General features: G+C 47.8%; 1 protein-coding gene across 12 annotated transcripts in view; it reads left to right on the plus strand.

The window, feature by feature from the left end:
- dysf (dysferlin, limb girdle muscular dystrophy 2B (autosomal recessive)) overlaps positions 1 to 16139 on the plus strand; it is a 57814-nt gene extending 41675 nt beyond the window's left edge. For 8 of the 12 annotated variants that reach the window (XM_029000392.1, XM_029000878.1, XM_029000800.1 and 5 more), the window contains 16 exons: positions 2687 to 2698; positions 2822 to 2920; positions 4870 to 4998; positions 5848 to 6003; positions 6897 to 6988; positions 7277 to 7447; positions 7668 to 7810; positions 10359 to 10498; positions 11021 to 11109; positions 11181 to 11276; positions 11351 to 11492; positions 12135 to 12234; positions 13026 to 13198; positions 13862 to 13971; positions 14054 to 14201; positions 14291 to 16139. In XM_029000392.1, coding sequence (XP_028856225.1) covers positions 2687 to 2698; positions 2822 to 2920; positions 4870 to 4998; positions 5848 to 6003; positions 6897 to 6988; positions 7277 to 7447; positions 7668 to 7810; positions 10359 to 10498; positions 11021 to 11109; positions 11181 to 11276; positions 11351 to 11492; positions 12135 to 12234; positions 13026 to 13198; positions 13862 to 13971; positions 14054 to 14201; positions 14291 to 14356 — 1866 coding nt within the window. In that variant the 3' untranslated portion in view covers positions 14357 to 16139. The remainder of the gene's footprint in view (positions 1 to 2686; positions 2699 to 2821; positions 2921 to 4869; positions 4999 to 5847; positions 6004 to 6896; positions 6989 to 7276; positions 7448 to 7667; positions 7811 to 10358; positions 10499 to 11020; positions 11110 to 11180; positions 11277 to 11350; positions 11493 to 12134; positions 12235 to 13025; positions 13199 to 13861; positions 13972 to 14053; positions 14202 to 14290) is intronic. The other 4 variants (XM_029000948.1, XM_029001114.1, XM_029000716.1 and 1 more) reach the window with 1 other exon arrangement.
- Positions 16140 to 18140: the final 2001 nt, after the last annotated feature.

The following is an 18140-nucleotide window of genomic DNA, read 5'->3' on the forward strand; positions in this document are numbered from 1 at the left end:
CACGGCGAGACTGGCAGGCCGGCCGGCCGACTCCGTCCCTCCAGATTTCACACACTCACACTCTCTACGTTTGGCCGGCCGCTTGTACTGTACACACACCTCACAGGACTGCGAACGGCTACTAGCAGTCTTCGTATGTGTTTGGGAGCCTAAAGTGTTTTAATCTCTTTCCATTATGACACACGTGTCCACACACAAACACACCACACATAAAAGCCCTATATGTATATGTATACAGTACAGGCCAAAAGTTTCAATGTGTTTTCTTTATTTTCATGACCATTTACGTTGGTAGATTCTCACTGAAGGCATCAAAACTATGAATGAACACATGTGGAGTTATGAACTTAACAAAAAGTGGAGACCTGACCTCCACAGTCACCGGACCTGAACCCAATCCAGATGGTTTGGGGTGAGCTGGACCAACAAGTGCTAAACACCTCTGGGAACTCCTTCAAGACTGTTGGAAAAGCATTTCAGGTGACGACCTCTTGAAGCTCATCGAGAGAATGCCAAGAGTGTGCAAAGCAGTAATCAGAGCAAAGAAACTAGAATATAAAACATGTTCATAGTTTTGATGCCTTCAGTGTATTGTACTGTACTGTACTGTATATATATGTGTTTGTGTGTATATGTATATGTATGTGTGTGTGCGTGTGTGTGTGTGTATAGCGCATTCATGGTTGTCAGATTCTTTGAATGACATCTTAATCTCAGTTTAATGAGTATATCCCATAATAATCAGACACACAGAGACTGGCACGTGTCACACACACACAACCACGGTCCATTAATAAGCCTCGTCATATGTTTAAATTCACGGAAGCATCATGCATTTCACATAAGCACACACAGTTAGAGGACATATGAGGGGCAGTTGTGGCCTAGCGGGTAAGGCAGCAGACCAGTGATTGGAAGGTTGCGGGTTCGAATCCCGAACCGCCAAGGTGCCACCGTCCCCACACACTGCTCCCCGGGCTCCTGTCATGGCTGCTCACTGCTCACCAAGGGCGATGGTTAAAAGCAGAGGACACATGCTGCACTGCAGTTTTTCACAGTGACAACCATTTCACTTTTCACTTCATATGAAGACGTATGGTAAATCTATCAAATATGATATGTAACAAGAATTTTGAATGCCAAAATGTACTCCAACCATCGAAACCTTAACAAAGGGAACAGTCTCTCTCGCTCTCTTTCTTTCTCCTGCGTCCCTTTGTGTGTGTTCTATTTAAGCCTCCAGTTGTCGAATCCAGGCCAGTCTCACTGTAAACCTGAAGCTACGCTCCTACAAGCCCTTCCCTGGCGCTGCAGCGGTGCCACACACACACACACACACACACACCACGTAAACCCACCAACATCAGGGACCGAGGCCCAGACACGTGTCCCAGAACAGTTGTGCAGTTGCCAAAAATAAATAAAAATCTAATTCTCCTGCTTTTTCCCTAGTTGCTTAAAAAAAAAAAAGTTAAGAGAACACAGAACTCTGTTCTCCGAAGAACTTTGAAGGCCCTGGAACCGACTGTGTGTGTGGGCGGACACAGTGTGTGAGAGAGTCAAGAGGTTTTAGACACACACACACACACACTCAAGTTTATTTTTTTGCATTTTTATCCGGTATCATCCTGTTTTTTTTTTATTCTTTTTATGATCCTCTAAGGTCTGAATGTCTGAATGTGGGGACATGTGTGTTTTCAGGAATGAGGTTGCAGAGTGTGCACTCATAGAATGGAGTGTGTCTACTATTACAAAACAGCACCTTTACAACGTAAAGTGGTGGGGCAGAAGCGGCCCCGTAATCAGGAGGTTGCTGGTTCCGATCCCGAGCCGCCAATTTGCCACTGAGGTGCCACTGAGCAAAGCACCGTCCCCACACACTGCTCCCCGGGCGCCTGTCATGGCTGCCCACTGCTCACCAAGGGTGATGGTCAAAAGCAGAGGACACATTTCGTTGTGTCACCGTGTGCTGTGCTGCAGTGTTTCACAATGACAATCACTTCACTTTCACCACCACGGACTCTGCTTCCGAGTTAATCCACGCCCAACACTGTCACATGTGTCCCTAGTGGCTGGGTTAACACACCAGCTTGACTAATGACCAAAAAATGTCACTTTTATTACAACTGTAAAGGTGTCCAGCTGTTTCAATTATGTGTGTGAGGACTCTACAAAAAGACCACTGCAATATGGTGGTCCAGGTTGGCAAAATGTCATTTATAATGACACAGTGTTGGACAAGTTCACTTCAGGTCTACAATATCAGTAAGAGTTCAAATGTACTCATCAGCGAATTGCATTGTCCGCTAGGCCACCACTGAAGGTTGCCGGTTCGAATCCCGATCCGCCGGGACACATTTGTTGTGTCACCGTGTGCTGTGCTGTGTATCACAATGACAATCACGTCACTTAATCACAAAAACGCAATGGGACTCTTTGGCGCTGTGGTTGGAGCTGCTCCAGCAATGGACCATTTAAATTGATGCCACTTGTTTTGATGCCTTTGTGTGCGGCGGGATGTAAATTTGCCCCCTACTTGGGTGGTAGTGGTCTGAGATGGTGTCACAGTCATCCTGATGAATGCCTGTTTCATTTTCTTCTTTTCTTCTTGGGCTTCCACTGTATTATTGATCCTAATGTCTCCTTTTTCACTATTTGGTTCTGATGGCCAACATGCTGGGCATAGATGATGCAGTGGGTAAGTTGTCTTTTGAGGAAAAAACTTCTGTTCTCAGCTCCGAGTCACGTGACACAGTTCTCTGACCTCCGATGCGTTCTGAATAAACATTTTGAAAGATTTTTTTTTTTTTTTTTTTTGCAGGAGGATGAGTTTATGGACTGGTGGAGTAAGTTTTACGCCTCCACGGGTGAGAGCAACAAGTGCGGCATGTATCTGGAGAAAGGCCTCGACATCTTGCAGGTAAGGTGCCTCAGCCAGACATGTTGGGATCATATCAACATCGGCAAAAACTGCTGCACTACATTAACCACTTACTACCGGTCAGGTGCTTCTTGGCCAATGAAGACTTACACAGAACAAAAATTGCTCAAATTCAACAAAATTTAAATTTTGATGAAGTCATGAAACGTGGTGACTTAACTTAACTGGTCAGGGGCCCATTTTTTAAGTGAATAAATGCATATTTGATTTTTTTTTTCAGGTGTCTCTATCACTGCAGAGATACAGACCTCCAAAAAATTGGCAGTAAATTAATGAAATTATGGATTATTTGTTCAATTGAGCCAGAATGACACTGAATTCCTGTTTATCGTGTCTACTATAGAGGACTGACTATATTATCAATCGAGTTACACTTTTTATTACTACATTATACGTTTACTAGAAACATGTTCTGTCCATGATTGGAGCTCCCTCCAGACACACGTGAAAGTTTGAAAGTTGCCGTTTCCCGCCCCATTTCACACGGGCTGCCACCACCACCCTCCAGGTTCCAACTTTTCTGATGAATTCATGTCGGCAGTGTCACAAGGGTATTGACGGACGCGGCAAATTTGACCCCCCCTTCAAAAAAAAAAAACCCCCAAAAAACCCCGCCTTGCCTGTCTCTGATGGCCGTGATGCGTGAGAGTCGCTCTGCGTCACCGCTGACCTACTCTTTCCAACCTTTTCGCGAGACCTGAGATCGCCTGACTTCTGTCCAACACGACTGAGCAGCTCTGGGCCACCGTGTTCCATTTGTGGAAAACATGATGGCTCCTTGGCAGCGCCTGTACGTGTGTGCGAAGGAGAGGGAGGTGTTGATAGTCGATAGTTAATGGCTAATGGTTGCCATGTCGAGGGCCGCCTGTCGCCAGCACGTCGGTGACACAGATGATTCCCTCGGGCAGATGGAACGCTGAGATCGCCTTTCGAGCGATCTGTCAACTGGGGAGAGCCGGGGCGACTGCAGCTCTTCGGGCCGGGTTCAGAGCCCGAGCGCGGTTTATCTTGGGGACTGGGTGTTTATTTGGCTTCGTTCGCAGTGCACCGCCAGCCTCACACCATCTCCCATACGGCCCTGGCCTGTTCCATTCGGGGAGTTGTGGCACTCAGAATCGTTCGTTTTCCTCTAATGGAGGCCCATTTTGCGCTTTTTATTCAGTCTGTAAATGTCATGGTAACTTGAGAATGTCGTGCTCTGTTTATGGTTTTTTAGTACATTTGTACGTTTTTCCACATTTTGTTATGTAACAGCATTATTCCAAAATGGATTAAATCTCTCAGAATACACAACACCCCACAATGACAATGTGAAGAAACAGTTTACTTGAGGTTAAGGCAAATTTATAAAAAAAAAAAAAAACCTGAGAAATCAGTAGGACGCCATCCAGGACGTCCCTGTACGTCGCTGCAGTAGTCTTTCCCTCCATCCTGACTAGTCTCCCAGTTCCTGCAGCTTAAAAGCATGCCCACAGCTTGATGCAGCCGCCACCATGCTTCATTGTAGGTGATGAGCGGTCCTGGTTTCCGCCAAACGTGACGCCCGCCATTCGCACCAAAGAGATCAATCTTTGTCTCATCACAGGCTGTGAATATTTACTTACATGTGTCTTTTTTTTTTTTTTTTTTAAATATATTTAATAAAATCATTTTTCACATTGTCATTATGTGGTGTTGTGCGTCGAATTCTGAGTAAAAATATGAATTTAATCCATTTTGACATAAGGCTGTAGCATAACAAAATGTGGAAAATGTGGTGGGCTGTGAATACTTTTTGGACGCCCTGCATGATGCCCACTCTTCAGATTGGAAAGCAATAAAGGTAAATCCGCGGTGGCATCTGAAACAGTGGGCCCGTTGTAGTGAAAAGTGACTCATGAGCAGAATTGCAGAAATGCTCCTCATTTCACTTCTCTTCTTTTGTCCAGGTCTATGACGTTGAGCTGGAAAAGGTGGCAGGCTTTGGGAACCTGGCCGACTTCTGCCATACGTTTAAGCTCTACCGTGGCCGGACCCAGGATGAGAGTGAAGATCCCTCTGTTGTTGGAGAGTTCAAGGTAGAAGTCCTCATTATCAAATGTGGATCTGAATCACACAGATGATGAAGGATTAAAGGATCCATTGATTGGAAGTATCCAGAGGGACCTTCCATCAGTAGTTACAGGGAGAGTCCGCCTGGAGACAACTCAGAGTTGAGTGTAGGGACACAATGGTGCAGTGGTGGCCTAGCGGTTAAGAAAGCAGCCCCTTAAGGTTGCCGGTTCAAGGGTGGTAGTAGCCTAGTGGGTAATACACTCGCTTATGAAGCAGAAGACCCAGGTTCAAGTCCTGCTTACTACCATTGTGTCCCTGAGCAAGACACTTGTCTCCAGGGGGGGACTGTCCCTGTAACTACTGTCGCTCTGGAAGTCGCTCTGGAAAAGGGTTAATGGTTCGAATTCCGATCCGCCAAGGTGCCACTGAGGTGCCACTGAGCAAAGCACCGTCCCCACACTCTGCTCCCCGGGCGCCTGTCATGGCTGCCCACTGCTCACCAAGGGTGATGGTTAATAGCAGAGGACACATTTTCGTTGTGTCACCATGTGGCAGTAAGTGGAGTTAGGGTCTTCTGTTCGTAGGGCTAGGCTACTCCCACTACTACTGTACTCAATCATTTTTTTATTTAAAGAAACAGGATTACACAGGACATAGCAATGAAGTCAGTTGCATAGTGCAAAATACAGTTCTTTGAAATTTGCTGGCAAAGAAACTTAATTGTGCACCAACTGAGTTTAGGACATTTAGACAATTTTATTTAGCTTCAGATGATGGATGATGCAAGGTATGTGTCTGCAGGACGCTGGCAATCGTTTTTTAAGACAATGTGTGTCGATGTGACACATGTTATCTGGGTTCTCCCTCCTCAGGGTTCTTTCAAAATCTACCCACTGCCTGACGACCCCTCGGTGCCCTTTCCCCCTCGCCAGTTTCACCAGCTGCCCCCCAACGGCATTGAGGAGTGTCTGGTGCGCATCTACATCATCCAGGCCTGCGACCTCCAACCTAAAGATGCCAATGGAAAGGTAGGTTCTGACGTGCCAACGGGCATTACCTAGAAAAGAGATTTCCGAACGTTTCATCCAGACCACTATATACGTCTCTCAGATTTATGAGTTTGGGAACGAAGTCCGATTCTGTCTTGACTGTTTATAGGATGGATATAAACGGGGACTGTACGTTCTGCATGCTGCCATTGCCCAGAGAGTCATCGACACAATGCGTCTTAATGATTCTGTTCAGCAATTTTTTCCCCACCACACAGGACTTAGTGATTGATATTGGACCACAGCTTCCGTCAGATCACTGTGTCCATTCCTCCACAAAATGGACTGAAATAGAATATTCTTGTTCAGAGTTGGAGGTCTAGGACTGATATTAAAAAAATTTAATTGTGGAAAAAGTCCGGCTTGGAACCAGAATTGTGGTGTAAATGTTTCTCCTCTCTTATTTCTAAGGTTATTTCAAGGTGTATATCAACCACAGTCTGCAGTTTAAAGTACCGCGTTAACTCACCCTGCCATGGTACAAACATTGAATTCAGGACGACCTGCCACAGCTTTTTCCGAACTTTGTTCTATGTTGTAAAAAATAAAACCCCAGCAGATCCCTGGCGAATAGAAACCGGCCCTAAATGAAATTTTAGTGCTTCAAACCCACACCGACATGGGCCGGGACCCCTGGTTTCCATGGTGACTGAAGAACACGCCATAATCACATCCCACCGTCACTCTCTCGGGTCAGCGTTATGATATGGAACATTTCACGAAATGAAGGCACGGCCGTTTTTTTTCCACACTTGGTGAAAAGGTTTTTATGTGCAAACAGGGACATTTTTGGATGGTTTTGCGCTGCATATATAGACATGTTTAAACATATAACTGTAACTTTTCTGTTCTTCTCCCTGCCTCTGGTGCAGTGTGATCCCTATGTGAAGATCTCACTGGGGAAGAAATCCATCAGCGATCATGAGAACTACATCCCCTGCACGCTGGACCCTGTGTTCGGAAGGTTTTTATGCCTTTTTTTCTCCACACCCCTCTTGTTACATGTGCTGTACGCTGACCGCTCTGCCAGTAGGGGGCGCTGGACACACGGTAATGAGGGGGTGAATGTGAGGGTAATGATATCAGAGCTTATGGGGCGGATGGGTAGAATGAAGGGGCCTGAGACATGGAGCTGACAGGGACGGGCGGGTCTTTTAGAGCGAAGGTGCGAGTGACTGAATTAGTGAGTGATGAATGGATGAAAGACTGAGAACGGGAGTGACTTGGTGAAACAACTCCATCCCTGCCGCAGGATGTTCGAACTGACCTGTGCGCTGCCTCTGGAAAAAGACCTGAAAATCGCACTGTACGACCACGACCTGCTGACCAAGGACGAGAAGATCGGAGAAACCGTCATTGACCTGGAAAACCGCTTCCTGTCTCGCCACGGGGGGCGCTGCGGCCTCCCACAGTCCTACTGTGTGTGAGTCACCCTTTCAGCACTGTTTTACACACACTGTATAAATGGTGAGACCTTTACACACATCTTTCAGTTGATCTACTTGTGTAAGTGTCCTGTGCGTTTATGTGAAATTAGACAGGAAATTCCAGATCCTTCCTTTTGGAAATGACCCCTGAAAAACTGAACAGTAACGATCAGTGACGTGTATGTGTATGTGTGTGTGTGTGTTTGTGTGTTATAGTTCGGGCGTAAACCAATGGAGGGACCAGCTGAAACCCACCCAGCTGCTTCAGTGCTTCTGTGAGAGGAGGAACTACAGGCAGCCTGTCTGTAGCCAGGACCGTATTTTGTTCAGAGGCCGCGAGTACACAGCCTCGGACCTGGGTGGGTCGCTTCGACACTGATCACACCGGTCTGTAATGCTACAGTCGAATGTGAACTCTGACAGCCAGGACCATTGGTCTGGATCTTTCATTACGTTGCAGTGTAGTAACCTGTGGAGCCACGTCAAGGCCAGTTGGGGTGACAGCTCTGTCCATTTGGTGTAAGAAGTGAAATGGTATCTGTTATCAAAAGATTGTGATATTCGTTCCAGATGTCAGGAAACTCTATTCAGTCTCTCATTTACATTTACATTTACATTTACAGCATTTATCAGACGCCCTTATCCAGAGCGAATTACAATCAGTAGTTACAGGGACAGTCCCCCCCTGGAGCAACTCAGGGTTAAGTGTCTTGCTCAGGGACACAATGGTAGTAAGTGGGATTCGAACCCGTGAGGAACATCTTTGTGCACCAGGTGCATGGGTACAATAACCTAAGTGAAAGTGAATTGGTTGTCATTCTGATACACAGAACACAGTACACACAACGAAATGTGAGCAGAGGGCAGCCATGAAAGGTGCCTGTGGAGCAGTGTGTGAGGACGGCACTTTGCAGATTACCAATTACGGGCCCATTTCCTTACCCGCTAGGCCACCATTGCCCAAATGGAAGAGCAGTCCATTCAAGTGCTGTTCTGTCTAGTTCCTTACCAAAAAACTAGGTTGTACTAAAGGTAGCTACATAATATGACAACTGAATAAATCAAGTTGCAACTCTTCTTCATCATTTCCGAGCCATTTTTAAATAAGCTACTCAGCCATTGTGAAAGAATTGTGTTAGAATCTTGAGCATGTCTCTGTGGTTGTAGGGCATTTAATGTGATTTTGTGCCTCTACAACCAAAGTCTGACCCCGTCAGAACTTTAAACTCAACACAACCGTGACCCACATCTTCATGCGATCCATACACAACACGGGGCAGTGGTGGCCTGGAGGTTAAGGAAGCGGCCCCGTAATCAGAAGGTTGCCAGTTCAAATCCCGATCCGCCAAGGTGCCACTGAGGTGCCACTGAGCAAAGCACCGGCCTGCCGTGGCTGCCCACTGCTCACTCAGGGTGATGGGTTATATGCAGAAGACAAATTTCACTGTGTGCACATGTGACAATCACTTCACTTTCTTTCATATTCCCACATGCCTCATTACATCGGGCCCCAACAGGGGTTTAATGTAGTGAAAGATGACAAGGACACACACACATAACCCAACGATAATTTGCCTTCTCGAGCACAGGTCCTGTCAGGAAGTTCACAGACCTCCGTAAACACAGTGACTGGCACGTTTCTTTCACGTTAACCAGCAGACAGAGTCCCCGTTTTGGGGACAGGAATGTGGCAGTGCATCGCGGTGGAGTACATTAGTCACAGCAAGGGGCCAATCCGGCCCGCTCAATCACATCTTCCACCGTTAAAGCCCAGCCGCGAGCGCACCGGCCTGCGGCCTTGAGCAAACATTCACATTCACATCTTGGCCCCGTGTCGCCCATCCTATCAAAGCGCGCGGGGTTGACGAGGCGTTGCACGGGCCGGCGATAAAAGAAGGAAAAGATGACTTGTTTCTCGGCGAGAAGAATAACAGAGTGGGAGTCGCGAGTACAATCGACTTCCCAGTAAATTCACACCAAATATATCACTCATCGCTACGGTGTCCCCACAAGCCATGGCTCGATGGCTGTTTGATCCGAAGCTGGAGGGAAACATGTGGCTGTTGTCGATTGTTAGCGGTTAGCATAGCAACGTTCTGCTCCTCTGTTTTATTGAACTTGTTTGCCAAAAGACCTCCTACAACCTCCTTTTCATCAGTCCATCAACCGCCTGAGGGGGGTCTTTGTCACACATAACCCACGCAGCAGTGCATTATGGGGGGGGGGGGGGGGTTATGGCTCAGGCAACACAGTCTCCCCTCTGCGGTGCGATGCACGAGGTCAGACCCCGAAATTTACGGTGCACCAGCGCGAGCTCACTAGAGCCAAGGTCAATACTGCGGCGAACGCGCTCGGCCTTGAGCTCCTGGGCAGAATACTGCTGCTCTTTGTTTCTGCATGTAACCGCGGTAACCCTCCCGTCTGAGCGATTGTCAGGTGGCCATTTTGAGGTGGGAGGCATTTGGGGAGAGGGGGCAGGGGGTGATGAGCATCAAGTCCAACTTCTGTGCAGGGAGTATATCTTCTTCTCCTTCTCCCCACTTTACTCTCCCCCCGCCCCCTCGCTCTTACCGACCCTGCGAGACGTGACACGAGGAAAACCATAAACTTTGAAGGAAGGAGGAAAATTTCTCCTTAGATCAACAGCAGTGAAGTGAATGGATCACGAGAGCCGAAGAGAATAAACACCCTTCGCCCCCCACTCTATAAATGGAATAATTCAAAAGGTCACTTGGCAAGACTGCGCTTCTCTCGGTTTCATTGATGACTTTATTCGCTGAAAGAGCCATTTATTCACTCGAACGCTGCGCTCGACTGCCGAGCCAGCACTTTTTTTTCGGGGCAGCCTGATTTGCGCGCTCCTGGCGCGTCACCATGCATCATGTCTGGCTTTTCTGTGGCCTGCAGACGAGGCGAAGCCGCCGAACCCTCACCTGGGCCCCCTGCAGGAACAACTGGCGCTCTTCATCCTGCGCAGACAGGGCCTGGTGCCGGAGCATGTGGAGGCCCGGCCGCTGTTTAGCCCCCTGCAGCCCGATATTGAGCAGGTACTTCTCCGAATCTTCTCTGTGCCCCTTTCACCTGCATTACTATTAATAGCTATTCATAATTTGCCCGTTTCTAGCTGTGGGCACCCAGAATTATTACAGACGTTCGCCCAGTTAGCGATGGCTGTGGGTACTGCTGTGAAGGAACTTGGAAAAGTGAAGTGACTGTCATTGTGATACACAGCACGGCACACGGTGACACAACGAAATGTGTCCTCTGCTTTTAACCATCATCCTTGGTGAGCAGTGGGCACCTTGACGGGCGCCCGGGGAGCGGTGTGTGGGGACAGTGGCAACCTTCTGATTACGGGGCCGCTTCCTTGACCGCTAGGCCACCACTGCCCCTTGTGCCACAGTAATCAAAGGGCAAAATTTTCATTCCTGAGGATGGCTGTGAACAAGCCCTTCCCTTCGTGTCAGCATATGTGTTTGTCACGCTTGTTTGCAGGGTACAGGGTAACATCACAGTCGCAATAGGCTTTTGATCCCAGTTATTGCTTTTGTCTGCCTGAACCTCCTCAGGGGCGTGTGCAGCTCTGGGTGGACCTGTTCCCCAAGTCCTTGGGACCACCAGGTCCTCCTTTTAATATCATCCCTCGAAAAGCCAAACAGTAAGGAAGAAAATCTACTTGCAGTGACCTGGACTCCTTTCTTCTGCTAACGGCCCCCCACCTCTCTCCAGGTTCTTCCTGCGGTGTATCGTGTGGAACACCAGCGATGTCATCCTGGACGACGTCAGTGTTACTGGGGAGAAGATGAGTGACATTTATGTGAAAGGGTACGTCTGAACGTTCATCTCTCACCGAGACGATTAGAAAAGGCCATTTGATCACGTCCGTCTCCTTTGCTCAGCTGGATGCAGGGTCATGAGGGGAACAAGCAGAAAACCGACGTGCACTACCGCTCGCTGGGGGGGGAGGGCAACTTCAACTGGAGGTTCGTCTTCCCTTTCCACTACCTGCCTGCGGAGCAGCTTTGCATCATTGACAAGAAGGTGAGTCTGTCCGTCTCCAGTGCCCCCTGCTGGCCTGGAGGCAAATCAACCCAGCCTGTTCCACACTCTTAATACGCGGACGGGGTGTGAATGGGCTCGTTCGCCCAGTCGCAGCAGGAGAGGAAAATCTGCAGTGATGGACGGGGCATTTGCACTTTGGTTTTGGCCATGCAGCCATCCGTTATGGTGGGATTTAATATGGCTGGGACGCGCATTGTGGGGGCTGTCAACAGAATGCGTTTGGCTTTCATTTAGCATGGCTTTTCACTTGAAGCCGGTTGCTTGGGCAGTTTGATTTATGAAAATGTAAAAAGAAAAAAAAAAAAGCACATTGAAGAAGCTGGCAACGTGAAATGTGATTAAATGCGATAAATCTTCGTTCGCACTGTTTGTTTGGAAGGCCCCGGGGACGTTGTCAGGCGCAACGCGTCCACGCCACTTGTTTACAGATGCAGAGACGCAACAGAAAGCTGTCAAGTCGTTATGCACAGCGGCCCTGTTGGCCAGTCAGTCAGCAGGACAATATGGTGGGAATGTTGTCACGCCGAAGGAATCCTGTCTGTCAATGTGGTGTGGAAGTTACGTTGCGGTGGTGGCCCTCGGTTTATCTCCCCCCCCCACTCTCTCGCTATCTCTCTTCAGGAGCACTTCTGGAGCCTGGACAAGGCGGAGACCAAGATTCCGCCCAAACTCATCGTGCAGATCTGGGACAACGACAAGTTCTCTTTTGACGACTACCTGGGTAATGGGACGACGTGCTTGGGCGCCCCGCTTGGGCTTCCCGCTCTCCGTACCCCCTCCTCCACCCCCGCCTTCACCTCTCGCTCGTCAGCCTCGGCTGTACCTCCCTGAAAACCGCACCGGCGTTTCTCGCCATCGTTTTTCAGGCCGGTCATGACAGGAATAAGACGGAGGGGAGAGCAGTCAGTGGGTTTGGACCACACTGATGGGAACCTGATGTCTGAGAGAGAGAGTGTGTGTGTGTGTGTGGATATAGTAGGATTCAAAATCTGAAAATGCTTCTTATTTACTCATTTAAATACAAATTATTCAATCACTCTCATATTAAAACAGAGGAACATCTACTCTGATGTCTGGGTCAAAAGCATTATAAAGCATTATATAAAACTTATTTTGTTTATTTCGATTTCCAATGTTCTTGCTGGCCTTTTGTTCATTCAGTGCATTAGTGACCCCTAACCTGACCTCGACCACGCCGGGCCAAGGCGCGAGCTGGAGTGGTACAGTCAGCATTACCGTACACGCCATCATTCAGGCCCCCGGGCAAACAGATTAATCCCACGCCACGATCCCGCACACATTACTCATCAGCGAGCGTGGGGCACACTAATCATTATCAGGCTTTCCAGCTCATCGCAAAACCTCCACAGCTCAGTATGTGTGTGTGTGTGTGTGTGTGTGTGTGAGAGAGAGTCAAACAGAACTAGAACAAATATAATTCTATCATTTACCGTGTAATTATAATAAAAAAAAGTCAAGTATGCGTTCACGTATGTTTTCTTTCTTTCTCAGGCTGTTTGGAGATGGACCTGAACCGCATGCTGCGTCCGGCCAAGTCTCCAGAGAAGTGCACCCTGGACCTCCTGTCCCAGAACCCTGACACGCTGGTGTCTCTGTTTGAACAGAAGACGGTGAAGGGCTGGTGGCCGTGTGTGGGTGACGGCAACGGGGAGAAAAAAATCGCTGTGAGGGCAAACCCCCCGACCCCGCACCATTCAGTTACACTGGCATATACTACGAATCTACAAAAAAAATGATTATGCTTCCAAATTTTGATACGAAAACGTCCATTTGTTTTTTGTTTTATTAAGGTTAATGATGATTGTGGCTGATAATTCAGGCTTCTGATCCATCAAAACAGGACAATGTGCAACTTCTGAAAGGTTCTATGCAGCCAAAACCTGGTTTGGGCTGAAGGCTTAATGTTTACAATTTTTAATGAAATTACATTAGCCATATACTGTTTGTTTTTTTAGATGTATTAATGCACTCATGTACTAACTGGTCCAGTCACTGGTCTACTTATGTATGGTTTGGAAACGGTTTGTTGACAATCCGATTTTTTTTTATGCCCAAAATGTCTGTAAATGTAAAAGCAATCATAATTTAAAAATGCACAGAACCACAGAATATCGTAATCTGCAAAAGGGATTTTTTTTTGGTGCAATTTGGCTAAAAAAAACCCTGATGTGAAGCCTGGATGTCAAAATGAGAGAAGGCCGTGACCCCGACCCCAAAAGTCACTGTCACTGTCACCGATTTCAGTCGAAGGACGTGGTGAACAATTATTTGCAGTCTAATCACTCATGTTCGAAGCTTCAGACAGATTTCCGGATTGATCTTCGCAGGGGAAGCTGGAGATGTCGCTGGAGATCGTAGCGGAGAAGGAGCGGGACGAGCGTCCGGCGGGTCTCGGCAGGGACGAGCCCAACATGAACCCCCGGCTGGAGGACCCACAGTGAGCAAGCCGCCCTTGGGTGTAAAGTAAATGTCCTCCGCGCACCTTTCTGCGACTCACCATCCCGTCCTCTCGCCCACAGGCGCCCCGAAACCTCCTTCCTGTGGTTCTCCTCGCCGTACAGGACCATGAAGTTCATTGTGTGGAGGAGGTTCAAGTGGCTTATCCTTGGACTGGTCCTCCTCTTCCTCCTGCTGCTGTTCGTTGGGGTCTTCCTCTACGCTTTCCCGGTACGGAGGTTGCAGGGTTCTCTACTGCATGTGTGTGTGTGTTCGTATCTGTGGTCCTCCTCATGTCACATTCATTGTCCTCTCCTCAGAATTATGTTGCTATGAAGATGGTGAAGCCCTTTGGTGGCGGAAACGGAGCGCAGGGAACCAACTGAGACAAAAGTCCAGAGACAGAGACTCTGTCTGGGGCAAAAGAAGATGGACCCCCCCCCCCCCTCCCCGCTTCCTTTCAATCCACCATCATCACGCAAACCTACAGGCCTTACAGAAAACGCCAAAGCTGACGAGCCACGCCGTGGCTTCATCGCACCGCCAACCTCTGCCTGTCGTGTGCATTTGGACTTGCACTGAGGCACTATGGGTAACAGTGCCGATGTGTTGAGCGACGTGGAGTTGGTGTGTCTGTGCATGCCCGTGTACGTATGAACAGACTTTAACGTGAGTGTGTGTGTGTGTGTGTGTGTGTTTGTCTGGCCTGTGGGCGACCGGGCCGTGAACCCTCTCCCCAACTCCCAGTGACTCTCGTAGCCTCTCTTTCACTTTAATCCCTTTTTTCATGTCGCTAGTAAAACCCTGGCCCCTTTTTCGCAGCCGGCCGCTCCTTTTTTCTTCCATCTGATGGATCTGCCTGGTAAGCTCCGCTGGCCTTTCCACACTCCCTCGTTCTCTAGGTTAAGTCGGGGATTTGTTCCGTGCGCTTGTAAGGTCCGGGGCAGGCGGGTTATTAGCTGATAACCATCGGCCGTGTTGTTTCAGTTTAACCGGAATCCCTCGCCAAACGGAGTCGGGGTCAGCAGGGGTCCGTCCACCGGACCGTGTTTGAAAACGGGGCTTACTAACAACGAGATGGTCGCTTCTGCCCGGCCGGCTCAGGTGCTCGCAAGGAGGGTCAATGGCAGGGTCGCATCAGGGTCAAAACGGGGTCATGGCTGTCAGTGCTTCACACTGCTGTCTATCGGAACAGGAAAGATCGGAAAAGGCTTTTGGCTAATCCGCACAGATCCCCCTGGATTTCCTGGTTTGGGGGTGTTTTCAGGGTGCAAAAATGGCAGAAAGAGAGCAACACAGTGCTTTGATCTCCACATAACCTCTCATGAGGCGAGCATGTTGGGCTTGCTGAGCATTCTGCACAGGAATACACGGAGAGGTCAGAGCCAATGCTGCAGATTAGAGGGAAAAGTAGGGTGCTGTGCTGCATTTACATGCTTTTTGCCATAATTAACATTTCAGAACTCCTAAATAGCTAAATAAAAATTGCACGAATTACAGCGCAGTCATTCAGTTAATAATGTACTCATTGAAAAGAATTTAGCCTTCATTTTCAAATTAAATAACGTATTAAGATTGCTCCTGTCATTCAAGGGGGTGGGATTATCTAGTTTTCTCAAAAAGCCTTATTAATCTTAATGTCACTATAAAAGTGGCTGAAACAGATCTCCATAAATCATACCCATGCAAACCCTGGGTGTTTCATCACTGCAGTCATAATTTTTTTCTCGTATTTGTACTTTATGCCAGATGAGATCATAGTGAGAATCCTTCAGGTGATTATTATTTGTCTGAGAAATATATTTTTCAACGTGTTTTCACATATCATTCACGTACCGATGCCTTTAAGCATTGTTTGAATATTTTTCTTTACCAATGGACAATGGTGGCTTGTGCTGTACCCCGGACAATAAAGGTCATAGTTTTCAAACTGGCGCTAAACTGTCCCCAAACTTGGGCTTGTTCATTAGTCCAATTAGAAACACGATTTTAATGATGCCTGATGGCCATGGACTTACTTAATCCAGACGAAGGAGGACCCCTTACACTAGCAAGCAAGCCTAACGCTTAGTGCCAGTTTGAAAATAGTGCCCTAAATCTGAGTGTATTTATTGCCTTACTGTTTATGTGCTATGTCTATATTGTGATTAAATTCACTCCCAACGCTCACAGGCTTTTTTGCTTCCTCATTTCTCCTAAAGTGCAATTCCTTGGTGCCTTGCAGACCTGCAGCTACATGAAACAATCATCTATTTAAAAATCCCATAATTGTTCGGGACTCAAAATTCACCATAAACTAGACAATAAAAGAAGTCAGTAATCACCGAGGGCAATAAAACGAAATGGTGGTGGGCAGTGGGCAGTGGCCGTGCGGGCGGCTGGGAAAATTAGCAGAGTCGCTCCTGAGGTGGTGTGGCGTGATGGACACCAGGCCCACTCCGACTGTCCATCCTCACTACTGACACACAGACGCTCCAGATGATCTGGAGGGGCTTTAAATTGAGCTTGAATCAAGGTCCTGCATTTGAATCAGGCTTATGAACAAATTCAATAGCAGCAAATTTATAGAAAATTTATATATTGAACTTTTTAAGAAATGTTCAAGTTGAGCATGTACATGTAACATTTCAATTAAGTGCAAACATGCAGTGCAAGAATAACACGAGTAACATCAAATAAACCATGTAGACAACAAAGGAGACAGACAGCACTAAACCAAAGAAATTGGTCATTAAGGTCCTGAGAAAAAATTTGCAAATGATGCTGTAATAGAAATGTAATAGATGTATGTTCTGAACAGGTAGGTAGGAGGGTGAAGAGTGCATGTGAGGGGTGTGTAGGTTCCTTCACGATGCTGGTGGCTTTCCGGACGCAGCGCGTGTTGTAAATGTCCGTTATAGAGGGAAGAGCAACCCCGATGATCTTCTCAGCTGTCGGATTGCCTGAGATGGGGGCGGGGCTCCGCCCGGTATGCACCGGCGATGTTTCAGTAAACAAGATCCAAATGTGCCTCTGAGAAGGAGGTTTGATGTGACCACGGTAACCACTGCCGGACAAAGACCAGACACAGCAGGTTATAAAGTCAGGGTTCAACAGCATTTAATTCAGTGAAACAACCAGGCCTGCTGGTTAGGATCATTATGGTTGGTAGTAGCCTAGTGGGTAACACACTTGCTTATGAACCAGAAGACCCAGGTGCAAACCCCACTTACTACCATTGTGTCCCTGAGCAAGACATTTAACCCTGAGTGTCTCCACGGGGGGACTGTCCCTGTCACTACTGATTGTAAGTTTCTCTGGATAAGGGCGTCTGAGGCTGTAAGTGTAAATGTATATTTGCACCAAAAAGTCCAAAGGCTGATATTATAAAGACATCATTCCATCTCTGCACTAGGGTAGCTGCTCGGTTTTGTTAACCAGATATTTGGTTGCGAGAACGACACTGAAGAAGTAAAATATGACACCTAGGCCGCTGCTCCAGCCTGGGTGAACTTCCCATGATCCAGCCGTGCTCTTCGTAGGTGGGTGTCTGCTCTCCTCCGCAACCGCATCTCTTTTATTTATTTTTAGTTCTAAATGAGGGAAGAATGGAATTTTTCTGCTCCTGGGCACCAGTCCCCCGGATACGGCCCTGGTTGAGTTTTTCCCAAAACTGTGCGAAGAGAGGGAAAGGTTTACCGCACGGCCGAGCCGGTTTTGAGCTTGCCGCCGTGGTTTATGCTGACAATCGGACACAGACGAGAAGGGAGTTGTAAAACATATGATATTGAGTACATTTTACATTAACATGGGGCATTTAACATGGGGCAGTGGTGGCCTAGCGGTTCAGGAAGTGCCCCCGTAATCAGAAGTTTGCCGGTTCAAATCTCGATCCGCTATGGTGCCACTGAGAAAAGCACCGTCCCCACACACTGCTCCCCGGGCGCCTGTCATGGCTGCCCACTGCTCACACAGGTTGATGGGTCAAACGCAGAGGACATATTTCACTGTGTGCACCATGTGCTGTTAAGCTTCATCTAGGTCAGGGGTCACCAATTCTGGTCCTGCATCAGCACATCTTGTATCATTCAGTGTTTCACCACACCTGATGCAACCCAAGAGCTGGGTGCTAATGAGTAGAGCAGATGAATCAGGTCCGCTAAATGACCCTAAACCCAATAATGCGGAGGT

Source organism: Denticeps clupeoides, chromosome 1 (assembly GCF_900700375.1).
Source record: "Denticeps clupeoides chromosome 1, fDenClu1.1, whole genome shotgun sequence".
Lineage (NCBI taxonomy): Eukaryota > Metazoa > Chordata > Actinopteri > Clupeiformes > Denticipitidae > Denticeps > Denticeps clupeoides.